The sequence below is a fragment of the Thermobia domestica genome, chromosome 13 (assembly GCF_964235325.1).
Source record: "Thermobia domestica chromosome 13, izTheDome1.hap1.1, whole genome shotgun sequence".
Taxonomy (NCBI): domain Eukaryota; kingdom Metazoa; phylum Arthropoda; class Insecta; order Zygentoma; family Lepismatidae; genus Thermobia; species Thermobia domestica.
In genome coordinates this window covers 120,835,521-120,857,288 of record NC_137466.1, presented here as the reverse complement: position 1 = coordinate 120,857,288, position 21,768 = coordinate 120,835,521, and the positions used below count along the sequence as shown (strand labels likewise).

The 21,768-nt window shown below is 33.0% G+C and overlaps 1 protein-coding gene across 1 annotated transcript in view; it reads left to right on the top strand.

Annotated features, from left to right (window-relative positions):
* Positions 1 to 21,768, top strand: part of Hdc (histidine decarboxylase) — a 180,336-nt gene that overhangs the window by 146,758 nt on the left and 11,810 nt on the right. Inside the window, exons 8-11 of the mRNA XM_081736343.1 lie at positions 13,687 to 13,753; positions 14,794 to 14,956; positions 19,292 to 19,362; positions 19,666 to 19,685. Coding sequence (XP_081592469.1) covers positions 13,687 to 13,753; positions 14,794 to 14,956; positions 19,292 to 19,362; positions 19,666 to 19,685 — 321 coding nt within the window. The remainder of the gene's footprint in view (positions 1 to 13,686; positions 13,754 to 14,793; positions 14,957 to 19,291; positions 19,363 to 19,665; positions 19,686 to 21,768) is intronic.

Here is a 21,768-nt window from a genome sequence, read left to right as displayed (position 1 = left end):
CCACGAGCTTTCCAATCCACCCTCGGATTTGATTTTATCTGTGACAATGATGTAAATAATCATTAGAAAAGCAAAATATATCAATAGACAATATTAAATATCTTTCAGTGAAGAAACTTTCAGCATAATCTTGAAAGAAAACAATTGCTATAATTTCAATAGATGACTTGTAATTGTCATTATTATAATCAACCGCTTAGGAACGACTATCAGTCTTTCTCTAGAGACGCGAAAAAGAAAAAAAGACCCCCTAAAAGGACATTCAATGACTTATTTGACAAATTAAATGCAATTAAGGCATATGAATTGTACGCATCCTTTCCGTCCAGATCTTGTGTTTATGTACCATATCTATCCTCAACGAAACAAACAACTGTAGATGTTTATATGCCACGCCCACCTATAAAGGGTTAAAGATTAACCAGAAAGTGTGTGCATATTATGTTGTGGTGAGGCGATATGGCAAATTCTGGCCTCTCTTGCTTTCGGCCCTATTTTTTCAAACTACTATTGTAACTTTCTATCTGCAATTGTAAATTCTCTGATTAAGGTTTACAAAGTGAAAACTAAAGAGAAATGTTAACTATAGAGAAGGGAAGCAACAGTTGAAGGTGCAGATTGGAAACTGTGAAATGAAAAGTGGGTGGAACAGAAGACAACTGGAAGCCAAAGATAAATTGAGCAAGCGGATCGCAACAATCTCCTGGGAACCAATTAAGAATCAAATGCTTAGAGAACACAAGACACAGACTTCTTGGTTACGATTTTCCTCTCTAACAGCCAAAGCTTTCTCCCTCTTTCCCTTTCTTTCCACTTAAAAAAGAATTCCAACAAATCTTTCTCATCTTCTTTTGCACAACTTCTTTTTTTCTTTTTCTGTTTCCCACCGCCAATTTTCTTTCTCTTTGTGTTGAGTGAAACAAAGACATGAAGAATTAGTCTGTGCTTACTGCATTGGTCTGATATTCTCTGGAGCTTAGAATGTCCAGTTTTTTAAAAAAATACCTTCAACCGCAGAATGCTGGATATCAGTAGACTTGTCTAGTAAATAGTCGTGTTTTTTGACTTACAATGAAACATTTGTTATTGTTTGTTGAAGTTTAGTATCTCTTTCTCTCTTATATATATATATATATATATATATATATATATATATATATATATATATATATATATAGCGGTAATAGATCCGAAACTGTATCAGATATGGACCAGTGCCGTGCCGTGGGGGGCGAGCAGGGCGACGGTCGCCGAAGTAAGGGAAAATTTGAAGAAAAAAGAACAGATATAAAATGGAAGGAAAAAGTAATAAAAAAGTGCCCAAAATCAAGGAATAGCAGGGTTTATTTTTGAAAATATTCTTACACTCCGCGCCAACCATGGTGGCGCTTCGCGGCTGGTCTGTCAACCTCATTATGTGTACGGGGGCGCAGTCATATACTCTCGCCCCGGACACTGATTTTCCACGGCACGACACTGATATGAACCTAGGTTTAAGGTGGAATCCAAACCATCGTAATGCGTTCAAATTTCAATACCCCTCCCCCTCCCCGATAATGAAATTCGGTACCACGTGTACCAAAGGCGCACACACTAGCTACCAGACCAACAGAAAGGGCTTTACTATCAACAGATTTCAGGTTTATGTGCTTCTAGAATGAAATACTTTGCTTCGCCTTCTATTCAAAAAGTGCTTATCCCAAGAATGCTCATTTTTCAACATTCAGAGGAGTATGCCAGAATTTGATTACCCTCTGCAATAAGAAAACTGAGTAAAATTCTTTATCCAGTATATTTATATAATACGTTATAGTTAAGTTTCCTCGAGTCTTATAATGCTCTTCTTAATGGATGTTCATGGCGCAGTCTATCACAATTGAAGACTTTGGGGCAAAAACCCGTTAAGTCCAAAAAGTGAAAGTGTAAAGGAGATAGCTTCACAAGGGTTTCTCGTTGTCCGCTTTTCTTCAAACTTGGCACATATATAGTAGACCAAAAATAAATCGACACGTATTTTTTTGTTTCTTTCGGAAAATAGGTTAAGGGAGCAAAGGCCCCATTTTCTAAAAAGGGCCTCCTTGATTAAAAGGGCCAATTTAAAGAAACGAAACTCTGCCGATGCAAAGATGACTTCAAAGTAGGAAATATGGGTTTTGTGGTTTTTGCGAGAAAAGGGTTCCAGGGGCTATGGAACCCTTCGAAATGACAAAGGACCCCGCACAATCCTCATGAAAATTGGATTTCGGTGGAATTGCTTAAAACCATGTTATGTTGTAGATATGGTGTTCTTGAGAAAAAGTCTCAATGAGCACAGCCACAAACCACTGACCGTTTGGCCACTACTGGGCCACTTTTTTGGAAACAGGCGAAGATAACAATATTCTGGATTTCGGTAAAAATGACTAAACCCGTGATATGTTGTAGATATTGTCATGATGAGGAAAAGTCTTAATGGAGATAACCACCAATCACTGAATGATTGGCCACTACAGGGCCACTTTTTTGAAAGCAACCAAAGATAGTGATATTCTAGATTTCGATGAAAATGACTAAGACTGTGATATGTTGTAGATGTTCTGATCCTGAGAAAAAGTTTCAACAGGCTCAACCATAAATCACTGACCGTTTGGCCACTATAGGGCCACTTTTTTGAAAACAGCCGAAGATAAGGATGTTCTGGATTTCGGTAAAAATGACTAAAACTGTTATATGTTGTAGATATTGTGATGATGAGAAAAAGTCTCATGTATAGAATATTTTAGGAAGCCATACATCCTTACACATATTCGAATGGAGAATTCCTACAATCCAAAACTTGCGACCTTATTCTACAGCAGCAGATAGGTTTTCCGGGGTGCAGTAGGTTCTAACTTAGTTTTATGGATAACAACGCATGTTCATATCTAGCAGCCTTGATAGATGAGTTTTTTGATACGGAAGGTATCAGGTGAATAGTGTTGACAGCCAGCCGACTGTCCTGACTTCCTTTTAGCATGCATGGTATATCTTTGATCGACATATTGGGGAAGCCACTCGCTTGTAGGACTGGCAATGTTAAAAGTGGGCCGATAATATTGAATAAACTTGTACACAGTATACCCAATCGCAGTACGACATGGCTTTGGTCACGTAAGTAGACTTTCAAGGGAACAGTATACCATGGATGCAACCTTCGTGATACCTCTTAGGCAAATCCTTCCTCTTCTATGGGCTCCAACTGGCTGCTTTTAGTTTTCATTGCTTGTTTGTTTGTTAAACTTTCCAGCACTGAGGCTATACGAAATGTCGATCTATTAAATCCGCAACCTATAATAACACAATGAGTTCAAATTTCAAGGTTATCTTACGGGAACCGAAACTTGAACCCCATGTACCAAAAGCCCGTTCGGTAGCCATTAGATCAGCGAGGAGATCCTTCTGATTTTATATATATATATATATATATATATATATATATATATATATATATATATATATATATATATATATATATATATATATATATATATATATATATAAGTGGGCCGATATATGTATGTATGTATATATATAGTCTCAAAAGTTCCCTGACATAGGATAACTCTGTTATTATCAGAGTTACAACAAAATGTAAGGGGAGAGACCGTCTCCAAATAGGATGTTTTTAATCTAAAGTGAAGGAATTTTTTTGAATCGGACGAGCAGTTTGAGCTGTACACTCTTTATGCGCCCAATGTTAATTGAAAATGCAACGTTGCCATTTACCTGGACCTACAACATAAGTGAATGAAGTTACTGTTTGACATGTAGCTGGCCATCGACACGTTAGCGTGAAAGACAGTAACTTCCTTCACTTATGTTGTGGGTCCAGGTAAATGGCAACGTTGCATTTTCATTTAACATTGGACACATAAAGAGTATACAGCCAAACGGCTCGTCTGATTTAAAAAATTCCTTCACTTTAGATTGAAAATATCATATTTGGAGACGGTTTCCTCTTTTACGTTTTGTTGTAACTCTGATAACAGAGTTATTCTATGTCAGGGGACTTTTGAAACATCCTACCCTACATACACACACACACACACACACACACATATATATATATATATATATATATATATATATATATATATATATATATATATATATATATATATATATATATATATATATATATATATATATATATATATATACAGTGAAACCTCTCTAAAGCGGACAGCCGCAGGGAATCAAAAATTGTCCGCTATAGAGAGGTGTCCGCCTTCAAGAGGTTTCAGTACTTTTTATGTAAATTAGTGAGCAAGATAATATACAATTAGAAAAAAAATATTTTTGCATGAATGACGTATTTACGAATATTACATGCATTATTCTCTGTCATCCAATACTCTATGTTCGAGGCACAACATGGAAATAACATATTATAGTTCTCTGCACTTTGCACTTATCAGTATTTCCTTCTTTTTCAGTATGGCGCTTTAATTTGTGGGGTAATTGGAGTACTGAAGTGTTCTTTTTGAGACAATATACATACCTGAGGGCAAAAAGTACTAAACTTGTCATTTGGTTGGTTAGAGACTCCAACGGGACAGTAACATAATGTGTCATCCCTAACGGCGGGCAACTGTCAATCACTTTTGTGTCTAAAACAGCTTGGGTGGGAGTGGGATGCAAGCAAAGGACATAAGAGTGTTGTTAAACAGAGACGATTCGTCTGGGTTGCTGAGCAGACAGTTGAGGGGGCAAAATGTTGTCACAATGCTTCCTTGGTGATACATGTATGAATTACTAAAAGTGTATTTTTACTACACTTTTCAACTTATTTCTAGAGAAAGTGTCCGTAATACGGAGGTAAATGATACCTATAAAAGACAGAAAAGACTGTCCGTGTCCGCACTAGAGAGTGTCCGCTTTAGAGAGGTTTGTCAATATGCTTTTTCCTATTCCAGTGTTTGGGGAATACAAAATATGTCCGTTAAGGGAGGTGTCCGTTAGTAGAGGTTTCACTGTATATATATATATATATATATATGTGTGTGTGTGTGTGTGTGTGTGTGTGTGTGTGTGTGTGGGTGGGTGTGTTTGTGTGTTCTGTTAGTGATGATATACCCAACTCTCGTTGTACTTCCATACTGTTCTGACTGTAACTTACACTACTTCAATGATTCTTAAATTTGAGCAGGAGAATATATTAAATCGGTACTTAACAGTGAATTAGGAAAAACATGTAATTTAAAAGTAAATAATCTTGGCTAAAGATAATAAAGAGAATCACGCGATTTCAAATAATTTTATTACAGGCATCTAGCATTTCTTTACCACTGTATAAGTTGAATAGAAGCTGGAGAATGTTATAAATTTTAAACGGGATATGGATTGTCAAAATTACCCATTAACATGTTAAGAGATTGACCCAATTAACAAACTCGATCGAGACAACCACTGTACCTGTCTATTGCATAAAACAACATTCACAAGTTTGCTTTTACTCAAGATTTATCGTGTGGAATAACGAACGAACACACTAACAGTACAGTCGTATTATGTAACCCCAATAACAATAATATAGTAATATACTAACGTCAATTACCCGTTTTGCTGGATTGAAATAAGAAAAAAACTATTAATAAAAATTAAATATTACTATTAAGATGTGAATTTGGATTTAAACGAAGTGTTACTGTTCATCTAAAGTGTCATCGGAAGTGTCACTGTTCATCTCAACGACCCCATAAACTATAATTTCAACACCAATATCGGTCATTTTCGATCATTTTAAATATCTCCCACAGCCCTTTACCCAAGTTGCGGGGCTGAATTTGGATTTAAACGACATCGGAAGTATCATTGATCATCTCAGCGATCTCGGAAACTATGGATTAGACACTAATATCGGTCATTTTTGACCATATACAGTATATATATATATATATATATATATATATATATATATATATATATATATATATATATATATATATATATATATATATATATATATATATATATATATATATATATATATATATACTTCCATATATGCAAAGAAGTATAGAGTGTATTTTCTTTAATCTTAATTATGATACGCGGCTATTTGAAATTAAAGAGGTTTTAATCGCTACTGAGAATGTTAAGAACCAATTATGTTTTCCGATTCTCCTATATTCAGCATCTGTGCCTCCGTTTAGAAGTGAACACTTCATTTAGTTATTCCAAAGCTTCAAGTTCCTACTGTTTAGGCTCATGGAGACTGAAACTTAGTTAGGAAACCAAATTCAGGACAATAGGCGCACTAAAAGTAAATTCTTTAATCATTTATATATATCGGAGTTCTTGATGTGAGAAAAATAAGTTACATTAACTTTGTTCAATAGTGTAACAATATATTTTCATCACTTTTGTAGCATTTTTTAAAAATGTTTTTCTTTATATTTTCTCCTCCTAGCAACAGTAGTAGCATTGCTGCAAAGTCTCAGGAGTGTGTTTCTGTAAAGTCACAGAGAAGAAATTTAGTTTATGTTGGCGTTAGAGTTCTGTCGTCAGCTGTGGAGATCAGGTGGTGGATGTAAATGGGAAATAAGTTATGACTGTCTTTTACAACTTCTCTGGAGTATGCTTAATTCTCAGAAACGATTCTTCTTGGTCGAAACAAATAAAATTTGTTTTTAACGTAAAATATCTTCCAAGTGAGTTTCCTATATTCAAAACCACTATACACACAATCTTTTGTATACGCGTATATTATTTGTTTCATTCTTTAATCAATTTTTAATTCCATAAGGATCCAATCTTCAATATAAGTGAAAGAATCCGTCAATATATTGATTTACTAACAACAAATACCTTGAACACCAATTGCCAAAGGAGAAACGGTATTATATCTTTTGTAAAAGACTTCTGAGTTCAAACCCAGATCATGTGATGGATTTCATGATAGTGGGTTTTTCTCTTAGCTCTGATCTGTGCTGCTAACTGAAGTTAAAATGAAATGAAATGAAATCTGTAAGTTTTACGTCTCCCGGTTATGCCGTGTAAGTTAAAGGAACGGTGATGATGAGAAATGTATGAAAATGGTGGAATGAATAAAGTGGGAGGAAACGAAAGAACCCCGGGGAAACCCACGGACACGGTCCACCACAAAGCCCACTTGGCGCGAGGTGCGATCGAATCAGGAACTCCATGCACCAGAGATGAATGCTCTGCCACTGAGCCACAGTGCCCCTGCAGTTAAAAGTATGAATAGGTACATACTAATTAGAGAGGTGCTAGTGTGCACCGAACTGGAAGGGTTAAAAATATTTGTGTTTCCTTATGTTTTAATTCTAAATAAATTAATACTATATTCATTTATTTTTATTATTATTACTAATTATTAGAATTATTATTAATTTTAATTATTTCGTGATCAAATACAGTTTTATTTTTCAAAAATTAAAGAAGATATCAACATTTAGATCTTAAAAAAATAAAGTTATTATCAATATAAGCAAACACTATGCAAGGCGAACGGGAATGCTGTTGATTTTTACCATATAGTGACAGGGTAACTGTTAATTTTACTAGCATGTTAAATAAAAGCACACTATCTTTTTTTTCAATTTAAACTTACTGTGCAAGTTTATTTTTATTAAACTTACCTTTCATTCGTATTAAATGTCATAAATACTGATTTCTAACGTAGTAAAGTATGAAATATTGTCGAAGCAAACATACTCAGGAAATTCCAAATGATCAGAGGTTGGAAATAATGTACTCTTGCTTAGGACTACAGTGTTATTATCTCTCCATTGTCGTTGCTGGAAGCATGATATAATGAATTATACACGTGGAGGATTATACAAACGTGAAGTAAAATATTTACAAGGAAATAAACGACATAGGTGTGATCTTTAGACTCCAAATTGTAGGGATGGGCACGAGACAAGATTTGTGGCTGTCTCGTCTCGAAAATGTGCTGTAAAAGTAGTGTCTCGACTCGAAAAATGTATATTTCTCTATTGGAAGAGCCGTGTCTCGACTCGAATTTTGTCAGGAAATTCCTGTCTCGACTCGTCTCGTGCGCATCCCTACCAAATTGTGATGTAAAAATTTATACCAATTAGACTCAGTAGAAACAAGGCAGGTGCCACTGATGTTCTGTGATGTTGAAGTGTGTCTATATATATATATATATATATATATATATATATATATATATATATATATATATATATATATATATATATATACATATATGTGTGTGTGTGTGTGTGTGTGTGTGTGTGTGTAAATGGTTGGACTATTGCAGGTATTTAATAACGGATCTCTTCTAAACACATTCCGATTTGTTACTCATCATTTAGAGTATAATAATTTATTTACATACTGACTACTTATACGAAATCATTTGTAATATAGGTAATAGATTCTCTGGTTCGTTTCAAAATAGATTAGAGGTGGAGCGTAGGGATCATCCTTCTTTCTACTTAAAAATACAGTGAAACCTCTACTAACGGACACCTCTATAAAGCGGACACCTCCCGTAACGGACATATTTTGTAATCCCCAAACACTGTAATAGAAAAAATCATATTGGCAAACTTCTCTAAAACGGACACTCTCTAGTACGGACCCGGACAGTATTTTCTGTCTTTTATAGGTATTATTTATTTCTGTATTACGGACACTTTCTCTAGAAACAAGCTGCAAAATACAGTAAAAATACATTTTTAGTACTTCATACATGTGTCACCAAGGAAGCATTGTGACAACAATTTGCCTCCTCAACTGTCTACTCAGCAACCCAGACGAAGCATTATCTGTTTAACAACACCCTCATGTCCTTTGCTTGCATTTCACTCCCACTCAACCTGTTTTAGACACAAAAAGTGATTGACAGTTGCCTGCAGTCTGTGATGACACGTTATTCTACTGTCCCCCTGGAATCTCTGACCAAGCAGAAGACAAATTTAGTATCTTCTGTCCTCGGGTACGCATGTCTTAAAAAAAAAAAAGACACTACTGGACTGCAATTAACCCACAAATTAAAGGAACATACTGTAAACGTAGTAAGTAGTGATAAGTGTAAAGTGCAGAAAACATCTTATCTCCATGTTGTGTCTAGAACATAGAGTAGGTATATTGAATGGCAGAGGATAATGCAAGTTCAGTATCATTTTGGTAATATTTGTAAATACATGATTCATGCAATTATTTTTTTCTAATTGGATATTACATTGCTTACTAATTTACGTAAGGAAATATTGACACCTCTCTAAGGCGGACACCTCTTTATAGCGGACAATTTTTGAGTCCCCACGGTTGTCCGCTTTAGAGAGGTTTCACTGTATATACAATTGTTTATACTAGAGTAATTCTCCATTAGCGATCTGAGCTATGTGAAAAACAAACTATCATGAAAACCATCACATTGTCTGGAATCGAACAGGAATAATTTGCAAAAGATAAGATTATTTCTCCTTCGCTAATTAAAGTTCCAAATTTTTGTTGTTAGTAAATCAACATATTGACTGATTCTTAAATTACATTGAAGATTGAACAATGTTCTTTTACTTATACAAGTATGTTACATGCTTACCTTAATAAATCTATTGAAATTCAAGCTCAGGATTTCGAGACTGCTCTCAAGTTGGTGATATGGCGTAACAGATGCTCGTCCAATTCTTATTTATTCATTCGTTCCATTACTATTTGCCAGAATATTCGATTACCAGTTGCCAATCAATATGCTTTACATTGATGTTCTTGGTGAACGCTGGATAACCCTGTATGTTCCTTGTACCTTTTTCCATTAATACTAACCATATAATTTTGTTTCTTGGTATCTAAACCGCCATCATTTCCAAATCTCCTTGTTGGTTAGTTTTCTCTACATCATAATCAGAGTTTCTTTCAGATTGTTTTTGGAGGGGCACTGCCCCCCGGAGCTCTGAGAGTGCCCCCCGGACGAGACAAAAATAATACGTCTATAATATAATAATAAATAAAATATTTCCAACAGTGCCCCTCGGAATACTACGTGTGCCCCGCCCCCGGAACATTTTTTTCTGAAAGGACAACTGATCATAATATGTAGTTAGTGGTATGGAAATGACTAAAATGTAAAAGGTTTTATTGTAGCTACTGGTCTCCATTTTCCTACTTCCAACTCTGTGTATGAGAAAAAGATGGTGTAACAATATTGATGTCAATAAGGATTTTATAAGCAGAAAAGAAGTCCTAGTTCATAAAAGTTCACAGCAGAAAATTTTAGTGATGCAGTATTGGTTCCATGACATTCATATTATGTAAAATACAATATATCTAAATTTCACTACCGGGACAATAGGTGTAACTATCTTTAGAAAACTGAAGTAAGAATGCCAATGGAAGTTTTGTACTTCTAATTTTCAATTGAAATGTAATGTGATCTATACTACTCGTCTTTCCCTTTATGTGAAGTAATAGACTAATAATTGTGACTTTAGTAATCAATAGGCCAAGTCATATTAAGGGAACATGCAAAGAGAGAATCATTGAATTCAATTCTCTGCCAAAATAATGACGAAGTCATCTTATGGAAATTGAACCACTAAGCATTCTTCGAGTCCTACCGAAACACTTTGAATCCATAAATTTGCTACCTAGGTACTATTTCAGACATAAAACTCTAAAGATACACATTCAGCTCGATTATCATTTTATAAACAGTCATTTAATTTTCATAGTATTACTTCATGTACTCCTCCATGTATTAAGAATTTATATAGCTATGTGCTTACCAGTTTTTTTTTATTAACTGAACGATGCACAGAGTAACTGATCTTCTTTATACATAATCTGCTATCACTCATATTACTTATTTCTAATGTTGTTCACAAAACGATAAATCTTTTGTCTCGTATTAGGATAGACAAGGACATATTTTCAAAATTGAGACGAGACGAGAAACAATTCTTGTCTCATTTTCGAGAGGAGTCGAGGCAACACTGGTTCAAACAAGTCTTAGGTCTCAAACACTGTTCTAATGTTACATAATTCATAGCATATAAACTATGAATGGATAAAGTGATTATATGAACACAATGAAAAACATTTATCTACGTTTGAAGACACAGAAGACATTACACGATACACTACAATAATATAGTGTGTCCGTAAAGTCATGTTATCAATTAGGGTCTATGTGCAAATTCTCATTGCTTGTCATTAATTAACCTAAAACACACCTGTTGCAGTAATTTTAAGACAACAGTGTTGCCAGAGGCCGCGTTTCTGTCAAAAAATACCCATTTTACGGACTTGCATTAAATAGCCTTTTTATATGGCAACATTGCATCAACCTTCTCATACTTTTGCAATAATGGATAAATGTTGATGCATACTGTACATATACACAGGAATTCACCCGCAGAAAATCAGTTTTCTGCAGCTGAATATTGGTTTTCTTCATTTTGAACATTTTTTTTATTTTACACTTACGGTAATTTCTTTCGTTACTACACAAAAACGTTACAAGTTACACTCAAAAATATCTACATAGAACATGCTTACATTTGTTTCAGGTCTCACGTCTTTATCATTCTTAGATCAAAAGATATACGCAATCAAATTTTGGGTTGCGCAACTTTACGGACACACTGTACATACGGGTTGAATCAAGGATGTTATAAAATAGAGGATCTGCCTATACGTATATTCATCATATGAACTCAATGAAGCCAAAAGAGAACCGAGCATCGTCTAAACCGACACGTCTGATTGGCTGCTCTGGCTTCCGCCATGATCGTTGGCTCGAAACATTGCGATCTTAGTGGCGCGGAGTGGGCAGAATAGGTGTGGCGAAGCTGTGACGTATGGCTTCACGATTTTGTTGTATGGGCAGATTCTCTATTTTATAACATCCTTGGGTTGAATGTTGTTACAATGCACCCTTCGTGGATCTTCGTAGATCACTTCTAGGTAAAATGAAGAAAAGAATCTGAGCATAAATTTTGTACATAAATTTATAGAACGAGAAGAGAAAAGCTTTCTAAGAATTTAGACGGGACAAGAAAGATTTTTCCCAGAAGTGAGACGAGACGAGACGAGATAAGATAACCTTATTTTTCGTTACGTCTCGTCACGCGGCCAGCACTACTTTTATTTCAAATTTAAAAAGAAGTCATGTAATACCTACCTCTTCGTCTTTACTCAGGTATTGTACTTAATATCATCCATCATTCACGATCTGGTTCTCATTAATTTTTATCTTCTACCACATTTCTTAGAGTACAATTTTTACTCAAACAATATTTTGAGCGGTTTCTTTTCCTCATTTTTAATTGTCTCCAAAACTATTATTCTCTCACATTTTTCTCAATGCCTTTTCCATGCATTTTTCAAAAAAAACTATTAACGCTTGTTGGTGTTAATTGAAAAGGAGTATAAAAAGTATAAATGCTTGTTTAACGACAGAAATGGTTATAATTAGACAGAATCTTAGGTAAATTGCCTACTTCTTAATATTAGAGATATGATAAAAATGAAATGTTGAAGTACACTTGAAGTATCATTGCTTTAATTTCAGTAAAAAATTTTGGCACCTTTTATTGCCTGTATTACTGCTAAAATGCTACACTATTATTGATACAGCCTATTGTTTGTATTCTCTCTAAAATCAGGACTTCATCAATATATGAAAAACTTTGAACCTGATCGGATTAACATCTCTTGTGCCCCTATACTTTCGCCCCTCTCTCCCCCGAATTTCAAATGAATTTCAAATAACCTTCTACTTATCGTATTTAAAGGTCCAATCGTTGCTTCTGTCGTAACACATTAAGGAAATTTTCTTTTTTATATTTGATCGAGGTTTTAGACTTCGTTGTAAGTTCCAACGACCAAATTGCCATTGAGAACGGATCCAGCACTCAGTCGCTGTTACACAAATTGTTCAATACATGTTTATGCGGCAGGATTACTCGAAAAGATAAAAACATATAGTAACATGTAATTCAGAAACTTCCACATGGAAAAATTTTAATACAATAAATTAAATTATTCTGTAATATATAAGGAAGGGGAGAGGAAGCCAAATATGACTTCCTAGGCTGCACGCCGCCCTAGGCTTCAGCCTAGTCAGCCTGTAGTATGAAACGACAAGTGTAAACAACTTTTTAAAATTAACTGTACACGAAAAAAGTCAATCTTTTTTCTTTAAATGACGTTCTCTACAAACAAGTATAAAATATTTCTTGATTATTTGAACAACATTCAAAATTTAATTTCAGTTTTTATATGTAACTGAATACATGTGTCCATTATTTCTAATTAGATTTCGGTGTCTATTTCTTGTATTATACATGTGTCCATTATTTCTAATTAGATTTTGGTGTCTATTTCTTGTATTATAAGTGCCTATTATCCATTTTTAATACCTAAGCATCCAGTTTCTAATAATAGTAATTTGCACTTACCACTTAAATTCTGACACTTTATTAACAAAATATGGTACTAATAGAGAATGCGTCCATTATTTTATCTATCTTATATAGTACAATATATTTCAATGACAAATAGTACAATATATTTCAATGACAGCTAATGTAAACTTATAAATTTAGAGAGAAAAGATCAAATTGAATACACCAAATTTCAATATAGTATAGAAGACTTGAATTTGTTGTATATTAATATTTCAGAATGTTCTCCATTTGTAATACTTTTGTTTTAAATTTACAGCTATGTGCAACTTTAGGTACAACTGGAGCCTGTGCTTTTGATAATCTGGAAGAACTGGGACCTATATGTGAGTATTTGTTTGTTGGAAGCATTATTTTTAATGACCACTCATAACTTTGATTTAGGAAGCTACATGTTTGATATTTTGTCTTTCCGATTTCTATTCAAAGTTTTTACGTTAATGAAAATTAACTAATTATGCAAATTAAAATTCTTTACAAAATTATCAAAAATGAGTACAAAATGCTGTTTTACTTTACAACACGAACTTTAAAAACTTACCTTATCAAGTAAGAGCAACTTATATTATTATTATTATTATTATTATTATTATTATTATTATTATTATTATTATTATTATTATTATTATTATTATTATTATTATTATTATTATTATTATTGAAGCTTTGAAAATTCAGTGCTGTGTCTGAAATCACAGAATGGGTCACATATAAAGTATGTATGACCAAAAGCGGAAAGGAGGAGGCGTGAAGTATGAAGGGTTTACAAAGGGAAACATCAGGTAAATAAGGCTGGGGACCTCTGCTCTAGACCAAAATGAAAAAATACATTTTCGTGCAAGGATGACTCGATTAATTATATATGATTTAGATAAGTTGACAATTAACTCTGTTTCTTCAAAGATTTTGTATTGATTACGTCATTTCTTCGATTTAAGATTATATGTATGAGACATACATATTTGATCAATAATATCTATTTGCCAATTTGGAAAGTACAGTATAATACAAAATTTTGTTTCTTTTGAAAAGAATAGAAAGAAAGAATAGGAATGTTATCCTGTTTTGAATGAAGTAACCAAATAAAGTATCCTGTTTTCTATTTTGTTGTTTCTGGAAACATGTCATGCTTCAACAAAAATATACGAAAATAATGGTAATCTCAGAAATAACTGCAATAACAGTAACTATTTTCCCATATGTCATTTAAAAATTTAAATCCTCTTTCATTAAAGACTTCTTTCAAGTCGCATTTAAATAGAATTAACACCAACTATTTGTTGTACAATATATGTTTTCTCTCTCTCTCGGATAAATTTGTCATTTTTGTTCTTTTGTTTTAATACTTTTAAATGTTCGTCTGAAGGTCAGAAGGAATTATTGTGGCTTCATGTGGATGCTGCGTATGCGGGAACAGCTTTCATTTGCCCAGAATTCAGAAAATGGTTGGCAGGAATTGAATATGTAGATTCGATTGCTTTCAATCCTTCAAAATGGATGATGGTGCATTTCGATTGTACAGCTATGTGGTAAGCTATTATATAGTGTGAGTGGTATAAAGAGTAATGGTAATTAAAATGCTTACTAATATTTCACCGATAACGGAGAAACTGCTAAAAGATATTTAAATATATTTGCAGCTAAATGACTATATTTGAGGTTACAATTGATTTATGAATATACAATACTCTAAACATGAACATTTCAATTTGAAAAATGTTCCATAAAGTGATTTTTTTAAAACTACATAATATTTACTAGTGGTCTTTTCAAGATGTTTCACTACGTATAAATAATTATAATGAGTTTTATGATTTTAGGTAAGTTATTTACATAAATTCCAGTTATTATGATTTTATAATAATTATTATTATTATTGTATAAATTCTCAATAAGGAGAAGTCATTTACGTCTAATATTAACAAACTGACTGAACAATGTTTCAGACAGAACTTAGAATAGTTCACTTTTCAATTTAATACAAGTTCACAAATTGAGTAAAAGTGAAGAAAAGAAGTGTAGTAACATAATTTGTAATGTTATATAATATGCCTTAAATTATCAATATACCCGTTATTTCTAGACTTCAACTATCTCTACCGAAAGACAAGTAATTCCGAAGTTGTATTTAAAACATTAGTCTCTATTATTATGAAATATAAATACACTAAGTTACCGTTATTGAAATTTGTGTGTTGAATCATCTTAAAATTCTATATTTCTAACATTTATTTTACGGTTTTATATATCTTCTATATATCAATATATTCCACACACAATTTTCCAGTTTCCTGCATCCTACTATATTTTCTGATTATGTAGTTAGAATTCTGTATGATTTCAGGTTTATACAATAATTTGGTCACAAATTTTAGTTCGTCAAAACTAGTAATATTTTCCTCTAATGATTTAATATTGATTCTAGATGTAACTCTCATATATTTATCAAGTTATTCAATACTCCCTCCTTAATTTTTGTCATGATCTATATCTTATTCAATGGCGAAGCGTGCTGTAAAAAACGGGGTAGACATATATATATAATTTGTAGGATATATGTTTACTCTGTTCCTTTAAGTATAAAATTTTATAATTAGTGAAATTCGGTGTATAGTATTTTTTTCCAAAGTATAGATTTCTGAATGGTACCACATTTGCTAGAAATGGGGGCCATTACTTCCCGATATCTTCTTTAGGGATAGTCATTTCTACTAAATACCTTAGAAATGAGCTGTAAAGTAAACAAAAACAAAAAAAATGATAGAAGTAAAAAACAAACAAGTTACAACACCTAACTTAATACCTAATACCTTACAGTCTTGTAAATGAGCTCCATATCCTGTTCTTCATTTCGGCGAAAATATGAACAATCTCTTTCTCTCTCTTTGAATTCAAGTATCCTACAAAGCTTGTACACCAAGTTCTTTATTGTAAGTGTTCGTAATTCAGAAAGTTTGTCATGCTGTTCGTTAAGTAAGTTACACTCTTTTCAGGGCATTTATTGAATGTTTAGAAAAAAAAACTGGAGTTGATGGAGTGCTCAATAACGGTTAACAGCTTTGTTGTTTCCTGATATATGCTTTGAAGTTCATTACTAAGATACATTTCAAGTATTCGGGAAGAGAAATGTGTTTGTCACTATCGGAAAATAAGTTGATAAGTTCATTCTTAAGCTGATCGGAGCAAAAAGTATTAGGAAAGGTGGAGTCATCAGTTTGTCGTATGGAAGACTTTGTTGATACATACTAAATTTTCTATAATTTATTAGTTCTACAATGACCAGATTTTTATATTTTTTAAATATTTTATCTGCACAATTATTGAGCGAAGAATCTAATATAAATAAAATAAAGAGTTTGTTTGTGTGTCTGTCTGTCTTTGTGTCTATGCGCGCCAGGGGACCAGACAAGTGGACCGAGTTACCAAAATTTAGTAACAGGTACTTTGATCTAGGCCCCAGACCAAGACGAAACTTTTTTTTATTTGAACCAAAGGAAGGGGGGTTACCGGGACATGTAAAAGTACTTGTCACTCTCGCAAAAAACATAAAAGTGATAGAATTGCCAATACATCTCAACATTTCGTTAGGGGGGCTTCTTTTTTTTATTCTGATGTTGAAAACACATACGGACAAAATATATATATACTAATGTTCTTCAAGGGTACATTATAACAATTTAACATTTTATAGAGGGAGCTCGAAAGATGGTTTAAAATAAAAACAAATAAGAAGAAATAGCGGTCTGTTTCTGTCACTTACAAATCCAGCTTCAAATAAACAAGATAGGAGCCCTGTATACGTAGATAGAACAGCAAACGTCTTTTCGCAGGTACTACTATACAGCACGAGTCTTTGGACTTGAACTTCTCACGTGGTTGTTTCTCCTACGCTTCTATAGGTTGATGCAAGTTAAATGGATGCAGTAAAGGAATAATGTTCAAGGTTTCGCGAGACGCTTTGCTTTCTGTCTTTTCATTTTTTTAAAATGCTCAGAATAAATTATTGGAAATTTTAAGTTCAGAATCTTTAAATTACAAAATTTTAAGTTAGTAATTTAGGTTTAATGGCTTAATATATATAAAATTCTAAAGGGTAGACACTGTCTCCCCCTCAAGCTTCGCCACTGATCTTATTTTGAATATTATAATCTCTTTAACCTTGGATCAACCTTTAAATAATTTCCCTTAGTTTGTATTGTTCTACTTTTGTTTCTATACTTGGATATACTTTGTATAATTTATAAATCTTCTTATTATGTATATGAAAAACAAAATTTCAATTCATATCGATTAATCAAGGATTTCTTTAAATGAACATGAAAGAAATTAAGTTTCACAATTAATAGGAGATATTTAGATCTTATAATAGTCTTGCTGAAGAGATTCGAATAATAATTTTCAGTTTTTCTTTTTTTTTCTAAAGTTCCGTAACCTTAAAACAGACCCTTAAAATTATTATTCACTAGCCTCTAAACCTTGAACAGTCAAAGAATTCCAGTCTCACAAAGGTTGAAATATTAATATAGTAGTAATTCAAAATATTTTCTCATGCATTTACTTTTTAAAGACTTAAAACTCAATTTGCTGTACCGTAAATTCGGTGCAGGTAATATATACGCATAATTATTCTAATTATGCCTGTCTACTTCCGTCTGAATAACATCAGCAGCGTAACGTTAGGGTCTGCAATGCAGGCGACTATGCTGCAAAATATCACATAATTTCGTATTTTAATTTTGTACTGAGGTCGATGCAGTTTTTAAGAATGCTCACTGTCTCAAAAATTTATCAATATCACCGATATACAAAAATCGATCTATATCTCGCGAAAGCTGCTTTCCTTTATCTTAGTATTGCCATGCATACCAACTATGAAATCAGGATACTCAAACATGAACAAGGAGAGGATGTTTTATTATGAAAAACTAAAATATAAATGCAGTTAACAATGCACAGAATCACAATAGACTTAACATATATGACACTCCTTAGAACACCACCCATTAAGAATGTATAATGTTTTAATTGTAGGATTAAGTAGGAATACAATAGTAGGATTAATTGTAGGAATACAATCTTCTCCTTGTAGTTTTCATTACCTAACAAATAATTTTTAATCTTCTTTAGGAAGTAATTAGTGGCGGTAAAAGAATGAAACTGGGATTTTAATTACTATCTCATTCTGTACAGTAGTCTATACATTTATTTACAGTATATCTAACCAGTGCCTTAATCTTGTTCTTATCAAATTTTCTGGTTTAAAAAGTCGTTACATTGTAGAACCGATATGAGTAAGATTCAATAGGTACCAAATAGACATCAATAATAGCAGAAATATCAAATACAGTATTTTGAAGGCAGGGTACATGTTTACCTTTCTACCGGGAAAAATGCTTATACCAGCCATAAAAGAGAAATTCCTACATTCAGAGTTATTTCAGCATCAAATTCATAAATTTTCTAATTCATGACAATTTCCATTGATGAACCAATAAATCACTCATAATGTTAATATTAATTTAATGATGTTATCTTGAAGAAAAAAATAAACTTAAGATTTTATGTTTTTATGGTAAAGTAGCAGATAAAAATACATGGTCATTGAAAGTTGAGTTTCTGTTCTCCATATTAATATAAGAATATTAATAATTAGTCTCCTAAATAATTTAATAACCCATCAGATAATAAAATCTATAATGATATACAGTGCATTTTTGTCTGCTGCAATATGTCATAACTACTGTAATTGTAACTCATTTTGTTTCTCTACATTTTTACTATATTTCTAGGGGGACTTGAAATTTATTTTTGTAAATGTGCTGTATAGTTATGGTTACAACACTTAATAACGTTGTTTATTTCAGGGTTAAAAACAGTGGAGCTTTACACAGGACATTTAACGTAGAACCACTCTATCTTCAACACGAAAATTCAGGTATATATATGTCTTTTTTACAATGTAATATTAAATATGGAATCTATATGTTTATTGTAGAGTTTTAATTGTTCACTATTAGTTTTGCCAGAAACTAAGTTAATAATTAGTGCAGTTTATTTATATCTTATTATCTAAAAATAAAATACCTGAAAATTTAAGACATTAGTTTTGATAAAATTGAATTTTTTAGGTTTCGGGTACTTATCAGTATGCCTATTATTGATGATCTATTCATTGCTGAATTTGAAAGTTCAAATAGAATATAAAATAATGTTATAATATAATGTTTTATTTTTCTAGGTCTGGCTATTGATTATATGGTAAGCACAGTATTGACATCGTTGTAATGATGTAATAATACATTAAGAAGAAGTTTTCAGGTACTAACACTATAATAAGTAAATATTATTTCAAAAATTATATTGCCACCATGTGAAATTTGCATTTTATTATTTTATTTAATTTAAATTTTATTTTATTTTATTTTATTTAAAAAACAGACAGATAAATATTACTCAAAGTTACAGTTATAATTACAATAGGTGAAAGATATTTACTTCATTCCTGTATAACGATAACATTTTTTAGTACATGTTAGCTACATTTTTCAAATAAGTATTTTAATGATCTAACAACCCCTTGTGACTGAATGGAAAGTTATTTCACTAAGCACAGCAATATGGGTAACGTCTGCTAATAAAGGTAATGACTCTGCAGGTTATCATACTTCCCACATTTTCCTGAATTTCTAACCCTTCCTCAAAATGTACAATATAACTCATAAAGTTCTAATTTGGTTGCCTGTACAATTCTACATATCATGTTTTGCCATCTTCGTTGAAAAGGCATTGGAAGATTTATTGGATGACGATGAACAGACAGAAGGCACAAGTCTAATAGTGTCATAGTCAGACACTAACCTTGACACTGTGATAGAAAAGTATATGCAGATAGAAAGAATCTAAATTCCTTTCTTTATCATACTCAGAATGACAAATCAATATATCGTTCAGTCTTGAAACCTACGATAGAACAATTCATAGTGAAAAATCTTTAAAAATTCAAGAAAACCAGCAATAAAGACTGATGTAAGATCTAAATCTGGAGGCGGGGGGGGGCTCAGTGGTAGAGCGTTCACCTCCGGTGCTTGGGGTCTGTGGTTCGATCCCAACTCGCGCCGTGTGGACTTTGTGGTGAACAAACACCTTGCTCGTGGGTTTTCTCGGGGTTCTCAAGTTTTCTCCCACTTTCTTCATTCCACCATTTCACTCATTTCTCATTATCACAGTCTCCTTTAGCCTAACCGGCATAACCGTGGGACGTTAAACTTAAAGATTTCATTTCATTTTTTTCTAAATCTGGAATTACATTTTAAGACACACTCTTGTCCTGTATTTGATGTTCTTAATAGCCATCCCTTATCTTCGAACTTAGAACAGAGAGTAATAATACAGTGCATTAAGGGGAAAAAATGAGAAGTAATTACCATTCATATTGACAACCAATTCCACTTCAGCACAAAACTTTCGTGTAGTGGCCTCGTGTAGCATAGCCTTTAACGCTCTCGCCTTTGGTGCAAGTGGTCCCGTGTTCGATTCTTAGTGGGGACACTCAGTCGAAAATGTGTAAAAACTTTTTCAAGCTAGCCATCCAGTAAGATTTTTCCTGGGTTCTCCTCATCCACACTAGGTAAATGTCGGGATGGTACCTAACGTGAAGATTCCAGGTCACTTGCCCTAATAGCATGTTGGTTTGCAGCAAGTCTTTCACTATATTTGATTTCAACTTGCTAGACTTTCCGTGCATTGTACACCTACTGCAGGCTTTTTGAAAGAGTTACCGGCAAATGTCGTAATTTGATTTTCACTTGCTAGATTTTACTTGCCTCGGAGGCTTGCTTCAACTTTGTAGCAAGTGCGTCAGTTCTAGTTTCTACCAACAGGTGGCACAAAAGTCTAATCTTAGAAATCTCGCCGCCAGGCCGCCATTTGTAGTAGGTGCGAAGTGTGTGAAGCATTAAAACAAGTGGATAATTAAAATAATTACGTTAAGTATCCAGTATGTAAAGATAATTTATATTTTAAACGTGTATTATTTGACAAAGTTGTTGGGAAAAATATACTGTGTGATTGTTCGTATGTAGTAAATGTTCGGTTTGTAAAAAGCATACAAAATTAATCAATTTCTATAGCAGAATATGTCGTTATATGCGTAAAAACAAAACACACATCTCAATTATCTGACATGAATTGTAATTCCTACTGTCTATTTTCAGTTGTTACTATGAAGTGTACAATCAGGACACTTGCAGCAGACTTGCAATGCAAGTATATACCTGCAGAAGACTTACTACACTCACTTGTTGAAGACCTGCTGTAGACGTGCAATGGAAGCATATACTTG